This window comes from Lepisosteus oculatus, chromosome 29, assembly GCF_040954835.1.
Source record: "Lepisosteus oculatus isolate fLepOcu1 chromosome 29, fLepOcu1.hap2, whole genome shotgun sequence".
Lineage (NCBI taxonomy): Eukaryota > Metazoa > Chordata > Actinopteri > Semionotiformes > Lepisosteidae > Lepisosteus > Lepisosteus oculatus.
This window is the reverse complement of record NC_090724.1, coordinates 2,560,281-2,581,308: the sequence shown is the minus strand read 5'-3', so window position 1 is coordinate 2,581,308 and position 21,028 is coordinate 2,560,281. Positions and strand designations below refer to the sequence as shown.

At 45.7% G+C, this 21,028-nt stretch overlaps 1 protein-coding gene across 2 annotated transcripts; it reads right to left on the bottom strand.

The window, feature by feature from the left end:
- Positions 1-48: 48 nt before the first annotated feature.
- On the bottom strand, positions 49-20,941 carry comp (cartilage oligomeric matrix protein). Of its 2 annotated transcripts, XM_015365399.2 has the most exons (19): positions 19,008-20,941; positions 15,387-15,460; positions 14,672-14,723; positions 13,495-13,658; positions 12,996-13,133; positions 10,046-10,123; positions 9,335-9,487; positions 8,357-8,461; positions 7,542-7,649; positions 7,207-7,366; positions 6,675-6,793; positions 6,377-6,429; positions 5,421-5,614; positions 4,578-4,756; positions 4,127-4,175; positions 3,633-3,829; positions 2,431-2,603; positions 1,313-1,452; positions 49-924 (listed from the first exon to the last, which is right to left on the bottom strand). In XM_015365399.2, exons 1-19 carry the CDS (start codon positions 19,084-19,086, stop codon positions 866-868), a joined length of 2,274 nt encoding a protein of 757 aa, XP_015220885.2. In that variant the 5' UTR covers positions 19,087-20,941; the 3' UTR covers positions 49-865. The 2 variants fall into 2 exon arrangements, with proteins under 2 accessions (XP_015220885.2, XP_015220886.2); XM_015365400.2 differs by lacking the exons at positions 49-924; positions 1,313-1,452; positions 2,431-2,603 and adding an exon at positions 2,782-3,128.
- Between the last annotated feature and the right edge of the window lie 87 nt (positions 20,942-21,028).

Genomic DNA, 21,028 nt, shown 5'->3' with positions numbered 1-21,028 from the left:
TTTCTGTTTATTCTTGATTTACAGTCTTATAAATATCACAGCTTAAGATCACCAGCATCCAATCAATTTTAATGAGATGATTAATGGAACAGTAAAAGTCAGCCGTGTACCGTGATTAGTCATGATCGATCAATTAATCACTGGTCTAAAAAACATTATTCAGTATGCAACATCTATATATTTTATTTTCTGAAAACATACATGCTTAGTTTAGAGGGGTTTGTTTTGATGCTTAGAATATATATAAAATGGAAAGAACTAATTAAGTGAAGGAGATGTACAGTATACGTCCAGCTTTTTATATTAGAAGTCCCACTTAATAAACATTTCTGCTATTTTTCCAAAGAAAAGATTTTTTAAGATTTAGCCCATGACTCTGTTCTCTGCTAAATTGTTACACAGTATAAAAATACTAAAAAGAATACTATTCATGATACTGTGGTTCAAACATAGTGACAGTTCAAATACAGGCAAATGTAGCAACATACAGTACAAGCAGTTTGAAATAAACACCCAAGCTAGGTAACATAACAAGAGGATTACAACAGTATGATATGTTTTCAGACCTGTTGCTACTTGGTCCAAGAAATAAGTCATCCAAAATCTTTCTCAGAGAAATGTTTTTTTGACACACACACACCACCTATGAACAATGCTCCACTTCTTTCCTGCATTTTATTGCATACCAGTAATTTACATAAAAAGCTATGATGTATCGACTTGATGAGAGAAACGGATGACTGTCCCTGTGTGTTCAAATCCCTTCAGGAAACGGGGAGTGGAGACAAGCAACATTGCTCACTAAAGGATGAATGAAAATGTGTTGCCTTTATCTTTGCTTTTGGGTAGCGAGGTGGACCTGCAGCTAGATCGGGAACTGGCTCTGTTGTGTCCTGTATGGGTCGAAGTCCTCGGGGAGGGTATCTGGAGAGAAAAATCCAGCGTTTCTGAGGTCAGCAACTGGAAATGAGCCCCTGATACTTGGGGGTCCCGAACGTTATTGGTATTACACAATATCTTCTATGACAATTCTGTAAAGTCCTGTGGAAAAATCATCTTTTGCTTTCACCGAGCAATAGGAGCAATTTCTGGAGTGGTACCATCACGCTGCGGTACAAAGAATAGTACGTAGTGGTACCCAGGGCAAGAGCTGTCCTGTCCTTGGCAGACTGTCCCTGTACTTTCCTGCTGAGTGCTGTATATTTGACAGAGGGGTTCAGGTTTGCTTTGCTTTGCTAGTAGCAGTATTTCACCAGGAGCTATGTGGTGAGAAGGGCTGTGCCGGGGGAAAGCAGCTGGAAATCGTACGTACCGTTGCAGCGGTAGCGCAGATTGGCCCAGATGATGTTCTCCTGGGAAAAGCAGAAGACGCCGAGCCGCCCGCCCCTCATGGTGGTGTCTATGATGATCCCTGTGTCCGCGACCATCTCCGGGCCTTCGTAAAACCGCACCCTGAGAGCAGTCAGGAGACGGGAGAGTCACGTCAGCTCCTGGCGTCTAGATGCGGGCTGTCTGCTGTGCTCAGCCTCCCGACATCCAGCAGGGGGAGCATGTTTCCCCTTTGAAATCACGCTCAAAGGAAAATAATAATAATAATAATAATAATTGCTTACACTTATATAGCGCTTTTCTGGACACTCCACTCAAAGCGCTTTACAGGTAATGGGGACTCCCCTCCACCACCACCAATGTGCAGCCCCACCTGGATGATGCGATGGCAGCCATAGTGCGCCAGAACGCTCACCACACACCAGCTATCAGTGGGGAGGAGAGCAGAGTAATGTAGCCAATTCATAGAGGGGGATTATTAGGAGGCCATGATTGGTAAGGGCCAATTGGAAATTTGGCCAGGACACCGGGGTTACACCCCTACTCTTTTCGAGAAGCGCCCTGGGATTTTTAATGACACGAGAGTCAGGACCTCGGTTTTACGTCTCATCCGAAGGACGGCGCATGTTTACAGTATAGTGTCCCCGTCACTATACTGGGGCATTAGGACCCACATGGACCGCAGGGTGAGCGCCCCCTGCTGGCCCCACTAACACCTCTTCCAGCAGCAACCTTAGTTTTTTCCTAGGAGGTCTCCCATCCAGGTACTGACCAGGCTCACACCTGAAATAAACATAAAGCCTCACATGGCTTACAACAAGATGACATGTTATCAGTATGTTGTCAATATGTCTGGACTGATACAAGTGCACTTATCCTGTAATGACCTTGTTCCACAAGTGTGGCATTCGTGAGTACGATGATATGCTTCATTTGTTGTCCATTTTTTTCTTATTTAACATGCATTTGCAGCATTTAGTTTGGATTTTTTGTCCATTTTGAAAAACTGGATCATTTTAAAATTTTTTTTTTGCGGCGTATAAGAACAGATCATAAGAAGCCAGAGAAGTCCCAGCAAACGCCCCCCCCCCCCCCGCCCACCTGATGTAGCCGTCCTGAGGCCTGTGCTGCAGGAACCAGCGGTACGAGGTCTTGTCCTTCCAGCCCACATTGCGGGCGTCTTTCCACAGCAGTTTCGCCTGGCCCTCGGTGTGCCCCGTGTGCCACAGCGCGTTCCGCAGGTTCTCGCCGGGGCCCGTGTTTGACTTCACCGCCTGAGAAAACGCAAGGAAACACAACGGGTCTGAAAAATCAGTCACAGACCGTCCCTGGCGGGCAGGGAAGACGGCCGCCCGTACACCCAGAAGTGCACGATGTGGGGTCCACACGCTTCCTGGAGGGATGAGCAGGTGTTCTCTCCCGAGATACCGGCCCACAGTGAACATCTGGCATCTTCGTCTTCTAGTCTTGAGCTCCGTGCCAGATTTTCTTGCTCCATCTGGTGCAGTCAAGGGATGTCATTTCTGAGGAGTGAAACGCTCTTCTTCTGCTGGCCTCCTCTGATGGAATTCCACGGCTCAGCAAGGAGAAGAGTGCATTCTCCGTTCTCTGGGAGACCTCCGGGTAACACATCCCGCGCAACGGAGCTGAAGGGGGCTGATCTGAGCTTCGGTGTTTGGGAGAAGAGCATCTCTTCAGCCTGGCAGGGGTGTGTGGATCCTATATTGACCCTATCAGGTACCTCTGGCTTCAAGGAAAACAAACATCCTCCAAATGTGGGACAGCCAGTGAGTGAAGGCCTGAGTAATGACACAAGTGGTAGACCATGATCCACAGCAGAGCTCCTACAGCAATTAAAAACTTTAAGAATTTCATATTCTATTCTATTCTATTGTACAGTGAGCCTTTGTGTTAAAAAAAAATAAATTCACAACAGTAAGCTTGTAATGAAGCCAGCAGAGAAACCTGACTCAGCTGTTCACCATTGATCTCTCTTTCGATGAGCCTATTTGTCCTAAATGAGTCATTAGTGAAGCTAGTCCAAAATACAATGAGGAATACAATACAAAATACAATTCGTGCTTTCCCTGAGCTTTCCTAAACCAGCCTGTTGTAACGTGATTTGTCATGGTAAATGTTCCTGGATGTGGCCTCCAAACCCGTTACAGTACCTGGTGTTTTCACAGTTTAGTAAAGTTCAGCGTATACATGGAAACGTACAGTGAAGGCAAGAGCGCTTTTTGAAACCTGGGAGCCACAACGAGGTGCTCTTTTCGGGCGGCCAGCACAGTTGAGGGACTTGCCTTAAGCTGAATTCCCGGCTCGGCCACAGCACGGAAAGGGTTGGCCTGCCAGTAGATCTGCTCCACCTGCTTCCACATCACCACGTAGAAGCTGGAGCTGTCCTGGTACCCGAATATGAATCCCGCGTAGTCGTCATCCGTCACCGTGTTCACATGGAAGGTTCCTTCGAAATCCACGCCATTGAAAGCAGTGTAGCCTGCAGGAGGGAGAGTGCAGTTACTAGTGCTCGTGCGCCTCTTTATTCACCACAGTGTAACTCCAATACCAGGCTTTGGTACACTTGAGCGATGCAGTCTGTGTGAGCCAGTGTCCAGTATATATGTGTGAAAGGCATCAAATTAGCTTTGCTGAAGGGGACACAGGCATCTGACTGCAATGTGCCAGAAACTGCGAGCTATACAATTTCATCAACGTTTTTTTTTCTAGATCATCAAGTTAGGCCTCCACTCATTTGCAATCACTCTGATGGCAGACGGAAATCTTTTCATCTTACCAACAGCTAGTCCAGGGTCACTGTTCATGGTCTGAACGATTTCTCTCCCCTGCCAAAGCAGAAAAAAGACTTAGACCCCCTGAGAGAATACCGCCTGGCAGGTGTTTCATCTCTGAGTTGGATGTTTTTTTTTAAGAGGCAATGTGCCGATACCTCTTTTTCCTTGCACCTCGGTCCCAAAAGACATCAGGAAAAAGAAAGTAAGCCCATTTCCTGGGATTCACTCAAACATTATAACCGGCTCCTTTCAAGTGATGACGTTCACCCTTACCCAATCCATAGCCTCTCCCTGCCTGATAATACATGTCAAAATTTAAGGTATTTTAAGGAACACACTGCAGGTCCTTTCAAGGAAGGGCTTTCTGGGTCAGGCTTTTCCTTGTGGTTTGGGAGCAGTCAAATCAGAAGCTGGAATGCAACACGGCATGTATGTTTGAAAATGAGCCCAGACCTGATTGAGGACCACCCAGTTGGGGTCGATCTGGGCGTCACCCTCGGGGTCCAGCACCACGGTCTGGTAGGCCCGGAAATCGGTCAGCGTGACCTCGGCGTTCTCCGGGCACACGTCGATGATGTCGATCACCGTGTCGTTGTCAAAGTCGTGCTCGCAGGCGTTCCCGATTCCGTCTCCTGCGGGAGCAGCGGGGAACACGACCCTGCTCAAAACGTGCAGTGGGACAGCATGCTGCTCTCATGGCGGACTGGGGTGAATCGTAGTGCCGATTTATTCATGGTGGTGGAGGAAGAATGGCATGGTAGCGCAGTGGTTGGCATTACTGCCTTGTAGGGCTGGGGACCCGGGTTCCCAACAACCAGCCTGCTATCTGCGTGGAGTTTGCATGGTCTTCCATGTTCCTGTCGCTTTCCAGTGGGTGCTCCAGTTTCCTCCCACCGTCCAATGACATTACTGGCAGGTTAAATGGCTTTTGGGAAAACTTGCCCTGGTGTGTGTGTGTCTGTGTGTGCCCTGCAGTGGACTGGCGTCCCACCTAGGATGTACCCTGCCTTGCGCCCTTTGCTTGCGGGATTAGGCTCCGGCCCAAGCCCCACACTGTGACCCTGGATTTCATGTAGAGATTAGAAAATGAACATTGGAGGAAATAGGGAGGCAAAGGTTTTGTTTTAAAGCAAGGTAAGTTTGTGGCTATAGTAGAGACCATTTGTAATAAATGTACTGTAGCTCAGATTGGTAGTCTATTGATGCATTGAAAGAGGAAAAGGGATTGAATGCAGGCGTGCCTGTCCTTTGCCCTTTCCCTGGCCTACTGGGAGTCGGGGAAGCAGACTGGCTCACCATCAGAATCCTCCTGGAGCGGGTTGGGGATGAGCCGGCAGTTGTCCGGCCCTGGAGGGAGGAGGTCAGGAATGCTGTCATTATCGTCATCGTCGTCACACTCGTCTCCCACTCCGTCCCGGTCAGTGTCCAGCTGGGAACTGTTGATGACAGCCGGGCAATTGTCCCGCGAGTCCTGGTGTCCGTCTCCATCGCTGCCCGGGGAAAGGAGCAAGAAGACAGATTGGGGTGCTGGACCACCTTGCAAACAGCTCGGGGGTCACACAGCACGGATAAGAAAGCTGGGGCAATTGTGGAATTACCCTTCTAGATGAGGGCACAAGAAACGAGGCAAAAGCTTTTCATTCTCACACTCCTTTGTTGAGCACAACAAAGTCTCCCCGAACACTGACTGGCCTTGGACTAGACAGAAAGCCATAGCCACAAGCTGAGCAACACTGGACTAAGCAGGTTATGTTTAAATCACTAGGAAAAACAAGAGCACGGACCATGTTCAGGATGTCTGCACTAGTGGGTTTCCCAATGGGCTTGGCCAGGAAAAGCACTTGTTTGGACTGCAGACAGCCCGGCTCTATCCAAAGACTGGGATGAATCAGCATGGGTGCTACTGGACTAGAAATGCCAGGATTAAGTGGTATTGCGTGGGCAGTGGCATCCCAGTCTCACTGAACCAGAGTGAAACTCGCAGTGTGCCTGTGTGCTGGAACTGTCAGGGGCAAGGCTGACAACTTCATTTGTCCTCTGCTGTTCACTCTGTGGACCTAAGAGTGAGAAAAACAACAGGCAGCTGTACCTTTTTAGAAGACACACGCAAACCTTATCCTGCTATACTAGTAGGGATAAGCCAAGCAGATCAGTTAGGCAAAAATCTCAATATTCTTCAGCATAAAAAAGCAAAACATCTGGCCATTGCAAATTTAGGTTAAAAAACAACGACGTGCCCTATTTGCAGTTACCTGTCCTTGTTTGTATCACAAGGGTCTCCTATTAGGTCGTTATCAATGTCCATCTGAGGAAACAAAACAGAGAGTCTTTGGGGCAGCTGGAGACAAACTCGCTTTCTCTCATTAATTGACCCCCTAAAGTGTTCACATTAACACCAGTATAAATTAAGCAGTAGAAGAAAACATTAGAAGTCACTTTGACCATCAATGCATGACAAAACCATCATTAAGGATGAAGTAAACTATTGCATACATAAAACAGCTATTCAATGCAGGCAAATGTACTTCACAGTGTGAAATCCAGACACACCTGATCGGGGTTTCTGACATAGGGGCAGCTGTCACATGCGTCCCCTACATTGTCTCCGTCCCTGTCCCTCTGGTCAGTGTTGGGCACCCTGGGGCAGTTGTCCTGGGCATTGCGGATTCCTGTAAAACCAGCCCCGCAGGGTCACGTGCAGGTGATGGTCTTTATTTAAACAGTCTCCGGCTGAAACATACTGTACAGTTGTACGTTGTCGTACACCCTAGTTTCAATAACCATGCGTTACTTTATTAGTTTGGAATCATCAGCATCTTTTCTATCCATTCTCTCAAATTTGGAACTGCAGATTGCTGATCATCTGACTAGTAAGACTCTCGTGAAAGCTCAGTTTTTGCCATGAATGCTAAAAAAATACTGAAAACGCAGATAATACACGTCTCATCTATCTAATATTTAAAAAAACATTTTCAGTGCTGCTTTTTGCAGGGACTGGGGGTTAATCAAATGAGTGTTGGCAGTTTTGATTCATCGGTAAGCTCGGGCCCTCCAGTGTGGAATGAGGAAGACCGAGTCTCACCATCGCCATCCATGTCATCATCACAAGCATCTCCTTTCCCGTCCCCATCCGTGTCTTTCTGGTCGTTGTTGATGATGAGGCGGCAGTTGTCACAGGCGTCTCCGAAGTCGTCGTGGTCCGCATTCCTCTGGTTGACGTTGGGCACCAGCACACAGTTATCCTGTCAGTGGTAGAAGAGAAGAGGCTGTGTTAATCAGTGAAGGACGAGCAAAGCGGTACTGGAGGAACATTTTTATGGCTGCTCTGTTCGGAATTACATAGCGCAGCATGGCTGTATAATAAGAGGCATTCCTATGCATTTACAGACTGTTGCTTTCCGGGCCTCACACACTGACCTCTGTATTTAAGATGCCATCACCATCTGCATCTTCATCACAGGCATCTCCCATCCCATCGCTGTCTGCGTCCTCTTGGCCAGAATTGGGAACTGTCAGGCAGTTATCCTGAAGGGCACAGTAATAGGAAACTCTCACCTCCGAGGCTGTATCAGAGCAGGTTACCAACAGATAAATGTCAGTAAACGGACCAGAGTGTATTCCTCCCAGTTCATCAATGTCTTTTCACCGTGTTTTAACTCATCTCTTCATCAAATTCAGGGTCGGGGGGGAGTCGCAGAATCTATCCCAGGAAGCCACAGGCACAGGGCAGGATACACCCTGGAAGGGACGCCAGTCCATCACAGAACACACACAGACACGTGCACACTCCCTCCTAGGGCCAATTAACCTACTGTACCAGCATGTCTTTGGACTGTGGATGGAAACCCATGTGAAAACAGGGAGAACATACAAACTCCACACAGATAGGACCCCAGGTGAGTCCAGTTCTGGGAGGCAGCAGTGCAGACCACTACGCCACCCACAACAATTTAAACTTGGCAGGACGTTTGTAGATTTATCCTGCAAATTTCTAAAACTTTCTAAAAGCCCCAAATCAACCTTCTCATCCCATATGTCAAAAAATATATATTGCCATTCTGATGCAGGAACTCTGGTTGTCCTCTGCTCCAGGGGGTATATTATATTCATATTATAGGTACTTGTAACAAATGTATTCTCTTCAGAGAACCTTAATAATTGCATCATTGGTTTTAAGGAAAGGCAGCCCATTCTGTCCTCAACTGAAAGAGTATTATCTACAAAAAACTTACCTTTTGACAGTTTCGTTCTGAGCACTCCAGGGTTTCATCAGGAAAGCCATCAATATCGATGTCAGGCCCACAGATGTACCCATTGCCCGCCCATCCAACTCCACACTGGCATTAAAAAAATACTTCAATTACTTTGTGCAAATTTGCAGACAATTCCTGTATCGAGGAAAAAAGAGAAGCCAGATGTCCCAGCAGCAGGGAAAGGAGGATGAAGGTGGAGAATCTAAATCACGGTGATGACATTTATTATTATTATTAAAATCTGTGATTAGGATGTGACCTCATATTGAAGGGTTTTTGCGCCATTAACTGCAGCCTCATGGTCAAATCAAGTCCTAAATACTGGCCTCTAGCCACCTCCTGGCCCAACCCATGCAAGTAACTTAATTAATAATAATAATGGCTTACACTTATATAGCACTTTTCTGGACGCTCCTCTCAAAGCGTTTTACAGGTAAGGGGGATCCCCTCCATCCCCAATGTGTAGCCCCACCTGGATGATGCAACGGCAGCCAGAGTGCACCAGAACACTCCCCACACACCAGCTCTCAGTGGGGGAGGAGAGTGATGAAGCCAGTTCAGAGATGGGGATTATATTAGGAGGCCATGATGGGTAAAGACCAGGGGGAAATTTGACCAGGACCCCGGGGTGACACCCCTACTCTTTTCGAGAAATGTCTTGGAATTATTAATGACCATGGAGAGTCAAGACCTCGGTTTTACGTCTCATCCGAAGGTCGGCGCCTTTTTACAGTATAGTGTCCTCATCACTATACTGGGGCATTAGGACCCACACAGAAGCAGGGTGAGCGCCCCCTACTGGTTCCACTACCAGCTCTTCCAGCAGCAGCCTCAGCTTTCCCAGGAGTCTCTGCTGCTGACTTGGTTATGGTTTTGAAAGGTCACGTGCCCTCGGGATGTCTGGACTGGAATTGTCAATTAATCCATGACAGTTTGACGATCGGCGACCCATCTTACAGCACACGTGGCAGTCCCATCCCGGTGGACGGCACACTCAGCATTTCTGTGACAAGGGCTTGGCTGACCGCTGCCACATGACCCGTCCGGCCGGCAGCCACGCCGCTGGTCACCCACGAATCCAGGCTTGCAGGACCCACACCGGAATGACCCCTGCCGGACAAAAGGCAGCTCATCTACAGCTGTAGTGTCAGATTCATGCATAGAATTTCCTTACGGGGCTTAAAGGCTCTCTTAAAGGCAGAGAGATGGAAATAATTGATCAGAGCGAGAGTAAATTAAGGGATTTAGTTTACGTATTTTGGCAATCTAACTGCTCACTTCTTACTGTATTTATGGATGAAACGAAGTGTGTGAACCCCTAGGTTTAAACTGCCGCCACAACACTAAACAAATGATAATATTCCAGTTTGAATGATCTGCAGAATCAGAACTGTTCTGATGCATGAACAAAAGTTAAGCAGCCAGGGCCATCTCAGGACCACAAAACAGAATACGTTTGGTGCTGGCTAAAGGATGTCATTTGTTTTGAGCCACCTGCAGGACTCCTGATTATGGCAGTTTTGACCACATGGTGAGGGTGTTCATGTAGTATTTGCAGCTGACTGTTCCCTCAAGCCTGCGTGCCCTGAGAGCACCGTGTGTGACAGGCCCGGGCAGTGGGAAAGCTATCCTCTGTGAGGCGTGAGAAGACACGGCACTGTACTTCACCGGCGTGTTGATGCAGATGGAGTTTGCCACACAGCCGCCGTTGGCAGGGCCTCCGCATTCATTGACATCTCTGCAGACCTGCGGAGGGACAGAGCAGAGGCCGCTGAGCGCGCGGGGCGGGACTCTCCCCGGCGTCAGCGCGAGGGGGAGGCCAAACGCTCGCTGCTGATCCGGAAGGACGCGTTACAGAGTCTGTACTCAGGTTCAGTCTGTAGCCAAGTCTAAATACTTTCGATCGTTCCCTATTTCATGTTTGCGCTTTTCTTCTAAGAAGGCCACAGCCAAAGCAGAAAATTCCAAAAAATCAAGCGCCCTGTTCTTCAATTTCGGATTCTTGAAACGTCTTTCGACATTGGTAAATTTCCATAGATGTATTATTCTCTTGAGACACACATTAAATACAGGGTGAGATTTAATTTGTTTCCCTTTTCTAACCTCTATTTGGACATTGTCCTTGTCTGCTCTCTGATCTATTATCAACCTCGACCCCTTTCCTGAAAATCCTTGGTCAATCAACATTCACATCATTGCTTCATACCTTCAATATCTTCCCAGTACAGGTGTTGGAGACACCAGTTTCTGACGGCTTTTATTCCGACAGATTATTTAATTGAATGCCAGGTTTAACTATAACTGTACTAACTAGACATCTTTAACTGCTTCAGCTCTGCAAGGATTAGAAATATTTCTAAATCACTGCTGAATTTTCGTAAGTAATGCAACATTTTAGGAGCAGAAAACAATGGACGAGGTCTAATCGATGAAATGATTTGTTCATTGGGGGTTACATGAAGCAGTTGAGCGCCCAGCTTGAATAATAACCAGCAGATGCTGGTGACAAGAGGGCCTGGTCTGGGAAGCTCTGTTACCAGGCTGAGCTTCCTGTTCTGGTGTGTGAAATTGCTCTGCTGACCTCACTGTTGGCACTGTTGTAATATTTGTTTGGGAATTTGTCCACCTAATTATTTAACGAAGAAAGCTGCTGTGTGGCTGGAGCACTGGTTTACTGAGACTGACTTACTGCCATGAGAGTGTGGGTACAGGCTTAGTTCTCATGTGCAGGGCCAGTCAGCAACTAAAAATGTTAGTTTTCAATGGCACTTTTTTAGAATTTCTACATTGTGCCAAGACAGATGGGAAGGCTAAATACAGAAATACTATTACTGAGATGAAATCTAGCTTAGTCCTAAAAAACGCCACATGGTCCGCGCACAGAATAGAAATATTACTTCCTTTTCCTTTAAAAGGCGCAAAGTGAGGGACATTAATTTAATTCAGGTTTGCCCGTATTTAAGAAAACCCTTTCGGATTTTTGTCAATCACATGAGTCATTCTCATCATCAATCCACTGTTCAGATGAGCAAGGCTCTTTAAAATGTTTGTTTTTTTCTTGCGGTCGTTTTCTTACTAGCGCCAGTGAAAAATTCCTCCCCTAACGTTTGTTTATAGTTTTACGGAGACCCACACACCCCACCTATAGCGTCTCATCTACAGCTTGTGTTCGGGTCCCTCTCGATTTACAACTCAAATGCGATCCTGCAAGTTACCGCACGACTGAAAAACGCGTGAATTAAAAATAATAATAATTTCCCCTAGAAATGGCGTTAATGGGGGTGCCTTCTGGTGTAAGACACTGAGGCACTGCTCCCATTTTCTAAGCGCTCCTCGGGGGAGCCGGAACCCGTCCCGGCAAGCAACGGGCAGGATACACCTGTGACGCGACGCCAGTCCAGCACAGGGCACACAAACACCAGCCTCCATTTCTCATAGAAGCCAATTAACCTACCAGTATATGTTGCCAAATAATAAAATGTGTAATAGTTGCATGCACAATGTGAAAACGTTGTTCGCGTGTCAGTGAAAGAGTGGAAAATGTACGAGCCACGCACCCACAGCGACGTCCTGACTGCACAACTATCTTCGGTCCTTTCTACTCCAGGTAAGTCCGTTTTAAAAGCCATTTGTTTTAAAGTGTCGTAAGTACCACTGCACCTCTTTTATTCATAATGTGAGGTTTTCTCTCATTATTAATCGTAGACTGGTTTGTTTAACTGTTTTATTTGTTGAATCTTGAGGTTGACGATTTTGTTTTTTCGACGTTTAAATAAGTCTCGCAATGGTTTGTTCACAAACGATTTACTTTGAACGTGCGTTGCATTGAAGCTTTTTTAAATGTTTTTCGCGCATTTTGCGTACATTTCTATTGCCTTTTATCAGGGGCGGAGAGCGGCTCTGTGGTTATATCCTGTGTTCAGTGCCAGGGGCAGGAATTACGAGGAGTTCGTGTGTTCTCCCCATTTTCACATGGGTTTCTTCCCAAACATACCAGCACTGTAGCTTAATTCTCTGGAAAAAGTGGCCCTGGTGTGAGTGTGTGTGTTCCCTGTGATGGACTGGCGTCCCATCCAGGGTGTATCCTGCCTTGTGCCCGTTGCTTGCTGGGAGAGGCTCCAGCTCCCCCACGACCTTGAATTGGATAGAGCCGTAAGAAAATGGATGGATGGATTTCATTAGCTACAGCCTAAAAGACGATGATGAGAAAAGAACAGGGGCTGGAAGAGTGCTGAGACCAGAGACGTCTCAAACACGCTATAAAGCTGTGTGCTGCAAGAAAAGCACCTTTAAGCAAGAACTGATTCGTCATAAATCAATAAATAGCACAGATTCTTTAGGCACGCTAAACCAAATGAGCACAAATTAGAAGTGCCTAAATCCCAGATGTGTTCTTATTTGATTAAAAAAAAGGGGGCCAGTGTCCTGCAGCTGCTGGTTCTCGCGTGCGATACAGCCCGTCACGCTGTGAATCCTGATCTGACCGTGTCTGACCTGACATCTGAATCCTGAGAGCGGCCTGGAGCCCTTGACGAGTGGGACTGGAGCCCCAGGGAAGGTCCCTGCAGGCCCGTGGGAGCTGAAAGAGCAGAGCAGGCGTCCGGCTGGAATCTCCTACCTGTTTGTTGGCCCTGGCGTAGGACAGGCCGACGCCCTGCGGAGTCGGTCCGGAGTACCCGGCGGGGCAGGGGTCGCAGCGGAAGCCGGGGAAGGTGTTGATGCAGCGCACCTCGGGGTGGCAGGGCTCCTGAGCACACTGCGGGCACCAGAGCAGCACGGGAGGGCAGTCAGGGCATGCAGCATCTCTAACCCAGCGTGCTCCGGTTGCAACGCTTACAGACGGGATTCCGTCGTCTATTTAATCCGCCTGTCTCCTGCAGAGGCCTCCTGCAGCGCGAGCCGTTTGCTCTCGTGTTCAGTCCTGAGTGCCACGTGGCCCAGGTGTAAGCTGACCAGAGCCTGTAACCATCTGCTCGTTAGTGCCGTGAGCCCCGGGCCGTGGAGTGATCTCCAGGGTGCAGTAGGGTGGGTGTGAACGCTGTGCTGCTGTGAAGGCCGTGCGATCCGGGGGGGGGTCTTCGTGGAAGAGGACGTGCAACGCGATGAGGGCGACTCACCTCGTCGACGTCCGTGCAGTGCGTCCCGTTCCCCGTCGTCCCTCCAGGACACGGCCCACACTTGACGCCCCGCGCGGTCTCCGTACACGTCACCCCAGGGTGGCAGGGACTGGGCAGGCAGGAGGGCTGGGGCTCTGGGGGATCCACTCTGTCGCTGCGCATGCCTGCAGGGAAACGAGCGTTGCAGTACGTGTCCAACCTCCGTCCTAGCTCGGCAGGAGCCCCTGCCCATTGAAGTCGCTCCCGACGAAATGGGATGAGGCACCATCTCGAGTCTTCCTGTTCTGAGTCGTGGGGTTCTGGGAAAGTATCCTACTGGTGTAGTATAGGGGGAACTGGAGAACCAGAGCAAACGCACATGAGCACACGACAGCACCCCAGGACAGTGCCACAAATCGGCCAGGGTAACCGCTGCGGCACCCTGCTGCCTGCAGTGAACCACACTTCTGCCCATATAGATGTTATAGAGGCGCCTCAGTCTGATATAGATCACAGCTGCAGCTCAATGCGATGAAGGGAGCTTTGCTGTGAATTGAGTGGACCGTGTTTTATCACGTGAAAAAGCACAAACTCTCACGGATATTGATGTAATGTAAAAGTCGTATACATTACACAGTTTCTAATAACTCTTTTCTGCCTAGGAAACATTACAATTAAAATCAGATCTTTCACCTTCGCAGTCATGGCAGGATGAATAGCAAGAGTCCAGAAAAGAACTGGAAAATGTTAGTAATCACTACTGTTTTACTGACAGAATACTTCAAAGGATATATAAAACCCATTTAACCAGTGAAAATTGGTGCTTAAGACGATCCAGATAAAACCTGTTATTGAAGTACTGTCAGGTTTAGATTGCCTCTGGATCTGCAGTGCTGACAGTGTAGGTGGGACCTTGTTATATTGTGGCTCAGCGACTTGGCTTGGAATTTCTGCAGCAGTAAGAATGTCAGCTTCTGATGTCCTCAGCACCTAGCCCAACAGGGGAGAAGAGCAACACCTACTGGTCTCCCTAATACCATGTCTAACTGGAGTGCTTCCCTGGGGATTTGCCTTTGACCTCTGTCACCCAGGACCGTGCCAGACCCAGCCCACTCTGACTGGGCTCCCAGGTGATGGGAGTGCTGTCGGCTTGCAGTCACTCGTGCGGCCAGGGGACCTCTATTGGGCTTGCACTCACCACACGCCTCACACTCCATCACGGCATTCTTCAGGAACACGATTTCTTTCAGCTGAAAAATAAGATGCCAAGATGAGTCAGATTTGGGAAGGTCAAGAAAGGAGGTTTCTTTCTGTGAGCGATCCCCAGTTCCCAAATCGATCAGAGATTTGGTTCCTACAAGCTATTAAGTTGTCAGTCTTGGAAATATTCCCTAACTAGATCACTGGAGCCTCAGGGCAGGTCTACACCCTGGATGTATCTGGACGTTCAACTGCTTATGAACGCTTTGTGTACTTTCCATGTACATAAGAATGTTTCTCCTTAGGGGAAAAAAACCTGATTCTTATTGAACTGATTTGTCCTATACTGCACGTGGCACTTGTGAAGTTAGGTGTCTTGCTGAGGAATGGTTGCATGAAAACTGCACTGTGGCGCTGGTACAGATGGGGCCAACAGGAACTCATTCTGCGATGATAAACTAGAGGCAGCTAAAGACATCGCTGTTACCCACCAGCTCGCCTGCAGTACGTTTCTAAGCAGCAGAACAGCTCACACGCTGTAGTATACTCTTGCTGTCCATGCCAATGTAATCCCAGGTGTCCCATTTGTATGTGTAGCTATTTGCGCCAGGCTATGCCAGTTCTGTTTCATTAACAGTGTCGGCTGCTGTTAACTTTGCTTTTGCCCGTTACTGGCTCAAGTGCTCAGCATCTTTCTCCAGTGCGCTGCTCACCTGTTGCTTCAGCAGCTCTTTAATCTCTGCCAGAGCCTGATTGGTGCCTTTGATCTGATTGATGGTATCACTTTCTAGAAAAAATTAAAAAACAGACTAGTGAACGATCACCAGCACCGTTAGTGCAGTGCAGCTTTGAGATGGCTTATCAGATTTCTAAAAAGATAACTACTGTTCTAGCTATCATCAATTTACAAGTAATAATGGTACAAAGGTATTTGGGAATGCCAACTTATTATGTACCATTATTTCTATTATAAATGCAACAGATGATTTGCAGCAATTACTCTGTCGTGTTAAATAGCTTTACAATCCCACGCTCTTTACTGGATTCTGCCCCATGTTTAGGAGATATTTGAAGAGTTTTCTTTTGTAAATCCTTTACTGAAAGAAATCGTTCAAAAGACAATGAATGGGCTTAAAACATCCTAATAAATTAGATTTTATGGAACAGTGGTTTATTAAAATACAGTGTTAACTGTAATCTGTTGCTCCGCTTGAGTTCAGTTCCTGAAGCTGCACCTTTTGGTAAAAGATAGTAAATCAAAAAGTAACATTCTCCTTCTTTCCCAAATCTTCAGGGCATCTAAAGTGTCCTTCCTTTTTAACTGCTGCTATAAACGAGTGTGTTTTCAGAACTCGATTCCTCGGGGAGTGAAGGAATAGTGTAGACTAAAAATCAAGAGTCTTAACAGACCTGCACTCAGCTATGTCAGGATCAACTTGGCACAACCTAACACTCTTAACAGCTCCCTCACGAAATCCATTAATGAGATCACAAATGTCATTATGTATGTCACAATCCAGGCGGAAAAGTGTATTGCAGGTAACAAAGATTTCTTTTGTAGTTCAGAGGCAGGTGAAATACTGTATCTTCATGCAAGAGACCCCGAATCCGTTCATACGTATGAGGCCGTTTTCATTTCTGAATAAAACAATTCTGACAACGCAATTACTCCACAAGGCAGCCGAGCTCCGAGTGCAGTCTCTTGGGCACGTGGGAAACTGAAATATGGTTTTGACGTCCTTGGCAGCTCCGAGGTGGATCTGAGTCCAAGACTAACACGAATGGATGTACTCTGCAGATGTTCGGAGCAGGGATCTGCAGCGGCCTGCTCATTCGTCATTTTTACTGCTCCCCTTGCTCTCCTGCTGCTTCTCCCTTTTGATGATGGAAGGCGATGGCGCATATTTCTGAGAAAATAAGATCGTGTGGCGGTATTCTGACGCCACGTCTCGAGTGTGTGTGAACGCAGGACGATGATTCAGTATGCAGGCTACAACGGAGCATCCCCGGCTGGACTCGCGACTTGCACAAACGTTACAGATCTGTTCAGCGGGTACCGATGATGCGATAGATCGTATGGATCCTCAAACGGACTGTTTTAGACGTTACCGCTGATTGACTCACGTTTCTTATTTACATGACATCAACCACAGTTCCTGTAATGTAATCGCTCTCTACATTGAGCGCTGTCCTGGGAATGCTGTAGGTCAGTAAAAGAATGAGATTGTGCTGCGTGTCTCTAATTCGTTTTGATAATGTGGAGGGCGTCGTTTACTTAAATGACTTTTTATTTTACTTTTCAGTCAACCTGGAATGTGTTACAGTATCTTCAAAGTTGTGGTATTTATAGACTTGTCTATATTGCATGATGCGTGCAACATTCGGGTTATTGATTTTGACAAGCATGTAGACTCTTGCAAAGATACCTGTATGAGTGCACTCTCTCCATGGCTCTTGAAAAGAGACTGGAGTTGCCCTTAGAGTTCTATACTGCCTGTAAGCACATATTTCAAAAGCAATTCAATATCATACTGCAATTGTGTGATAAACATGTTGTTTCTTTAGACACTAAATACACTAAATACACTAGAAGTGTCTCCCACACTTCTAGTCTTGAATAGAAAAGACCACAAAGGGACTTGATTTAAGTTTTTAAAAGTCTTCAGAGGCTACTGACCACCCAGTGGACATCTTCATTATTAACGAACCAGAGGACCCTAGAGGACTACACCAGATGGGAAGTGCATTAAAACCTGAGAACAAGAGGCGTTTCCTTACCCAAAGAGTTGTGGGAGAATGGAACAAGATACCTGGCCATGTTGTTGAAGCATGTGTCGTGACTGGATTTGTAACCAAATTAACTAAAATGGCTGAATAGCTTCTAGTTTGCGACCTTTCTGCTGTGTATGTGTCTAATGATCGATACCCTGCTTACTTAAAAGCACCATGATTGATGCAGTTTGTGCAATGCAGCCACTGCAGGGACCAGAGATCGCAGGCCTGGGAGTCTCGTGTGCCCCCAGCTGTGAGGGCGCAAGTGGTGTCTGTTCACGGACACTGGTCTCCTGACATGTTATTAATACCACTCCTGTGGGCTGTGAGAGAAGGAAGTGTGCTGTTTCCAACAAAAACATCACGTTATTTTCTTTTTAAATTCCACAGAAACGGCTCTTCCCACTCATCTCTCTGCATCCTGAATTTTCAAAGGTCATATTCCCGAAGACTTCACCTGTCCTTCAGGAGCAGAAAGAATTCATTTTTTCAGATGCCAAGCTTGCCCTTATGAATTTGACTGTCCCTGGGGTTTCATTGTGGACTAATAACATTTTATTTTTATTCTAAAACCTTCATTTGAGTTTTTTTTTTAAACTGTGGAGCAGGAGAGCTGCTTGGAAAACTTTGCGGAAAGGACTTTTTTAAATTTATCACATTTATCTGGATCTTTACAATAGTTTGACTTGAAGGTCCTTTTCAATAGTTCTGTTATTCAGACTTTTTCAGAATTATGCTCCTTGTGCATGTCATATGACAGTAACTTGTAGGTGTATTCAAGTTCAAAAGTAGTAGAAAAATAAAAAAATAATTAAGTTTACTTAAAGCAAATGTACATTTTTCTCCAACATAACTACAACCTGGTGCTTTGCACTAAGTCTTGATAATCTGTCTTGACTTATACTGGCATGTTTCCTTAATATTTACAGAACTCAGCAACCACAGAAAGCTTTATTTCATAGTTCAGATGCAGATGAGCATGCTGCAGGTTTCTCTCCATATACAATGAGCTCTTTTTAAACATAAGAAGTTATATCATAAATGTTCATGCTTACATAAAAAAAGCATTTACATGAACTGTGCTACTAATGCTGTTGGTAATTAAAAAGAAGTATATTCAAACAATAATGCATTGAGCTAAAAATAAAGAAGGTTAATCTGAGTCATTTTAATACAGTAAATGGTTTGTTGTTCAGTCATCACATTCACAAGGTTTAAAGGGCTGTTCAGAAAGAACTCACATCACTTGTGGTGTTTATGATAAGATATATGTTACATCTTTCTCACAACTGATCTACTGATTAAAAAGCACTGGCCTTATTAAATTTACCTAGAGTGAGTTTATTATAATAAATGTACCTACCATAAATATGTTCAGATTAGTAAATGTAATATGGTCATTTTTCTTTAAGAAACCATAACTATTACTGCTTGTACGTTACTTTTAAAAGATCTTTGTTGATCATACGAAGTACTCTAATTTTTAATATCGCTAACCCTACTGATATATTCTTACTAGAAGAATAAAGGAATTAAATAAAGGAATGAATGAAGAAGCATACCTCTTCCTGACGCTAGCTGACCGCAACCATAGTGCCATCGAGAAATGAGAGCAGAAAGGAATAGCAGGATTTTCCACATACTGTAGCTGGTCCTCTGGGTGCTCCTTTTGTATTTGAGAAAAGGAAAAATCACGAGAACAAGATCAAGTCCCAGCAGTGAGTGGACAGATTGTCCGCACAGCTCGGAGGGGCTAGAGTCCAAGCTGGACAGGAGTCCCAGCTGTTGCTGGTGGATTCCAAGTGAGAGGGCTCCCAGCTCCTCGCTGGTCTTTATACCTCAGTGCCTGACATCACCACTGCCTGCCTGTGACACTTGTTGAAACCGTTGTGAGATGCGTACCTCTGGAAAATACTCCGCAATTCAAGAATCTTCTCATCGTCCTTGAACATTTCAAGGGGAACGGTCACATAGTTTTTGGTGCAGAAATCTGAGCTCAAGTTCATTAGACCCCCATCTAGTAACTACTAACACACCTTCTGCTGTAGAGTAAGTCACAGAAGTTCTAAACAGACCTTTATTTGTTGAAATTTCAGGGCAGGAAGTTGCTATACTTTTACTTGTTCTCCCCAAACCTGATTTTTCCAAGGCTAATTCTTAGTTTTATGTTTCTGACAAATGTACTTTGACTATATCTGCAAAATTTTATGACCTGATTGTGCATCATTTTGAGTTTTTAAAAGAGGATTTATACTTAAATAATGCAGATTCTGGATCTGGGAGAAAAGCTTCAAACGTTTTTGGGGGAAAAAAACAACTTTAAATGAAAACATTTACTGGAACTACAACTGCAGGAATTATCAAAGACCTACAGTACACAGAATATACAGGAATTCAATGTTCATGCACATTTTCAAGTTAAAAAAAAATGATTTCACTTAGACAGCTCCTTCTCTGGAGAGAAAGTGGGCTGTAAATTATCCCTTTTCCAAAACAGTTTAATCCTTCAGGGATGGGTAAGACTGCTTCAAGACCACAACAGACTATCTTTCTGTTCACCGAGAGTAGAAAGCTGAAACAATTTGCTTGATGTGGTTTGTGTGTGTATGTCTTGTTCACCGATAATGGGATGAGCAGATGTTGATTGATTTCCACATGAATGCAGTTCTAGGGATAACGGAGTCTATACACCAACAAAAGCTTGTAGCTACATTCCAGAATCTTCCCCCCTCGGCTCTTTCCTGGACATGGATGGGAAAACCTTGAATTCTTCTCCCTCTGCTCATTCAAATACTTTAGCAAAGATGCAGCAAGCAAAAACACAGCTCGCTCTCACACAGTGCACATCCAGTTTCATCTGTCCCTTGTGGCATACTGCCTGACTGGCTGTTCTCAGAAGTGCAACTTATGTTGAGTTTGTATCTCACTATAAAAGGCTGAAGTCAGAAGTTGCCCTACTAATACACCCTCATTGTCTTTCCCTTCTTCTGACTTTAATAATTGCCTGCATCTTTTATGGTCACTTCAAATAATGAAGACCCATTTCAGCCACTTGGACAACACAGTCCTTGCTTTCAGTATACCTGGGTTCACTTATTTACCCAGGTGTTTCCATTTTTATAACTACAAGCTTGTGTTGTAGATGTGAATCTAAAATTTCTTATGCATGACTGTCCTCTGCTGGTTGTCTGTAGTAATAGCTGTTGCTAGCACTGGTAGTGAGGTGCAGCGCAGGCTCAGTTCCACCGAGTCCATTAAATTCATTTAGTTTTACACTTTTTCCCCACAGCAATGAGGCACAGCTGTAGCTGGTGGAAGAATGCAGTTGTAGCTTTGGTATCTACCTAAAGACAGTCATTCAGATACACGTGTATATATGGAGCTGTTTGTTCAGAGCAAACACTACATTTGCAATCAAATAATTTTATATTTTGTATTTATGAGGCTGACTTTTAGCCGACTATAGAAAAAACCCTCATACGAAATAGTAAAAGAAAGCACTCATCATATGCCTACTGCTTTTTAAAATTGGATTTTTACAGTTTCATATACACAAACACCTGTAAAGAGCTTGGGGAGATGG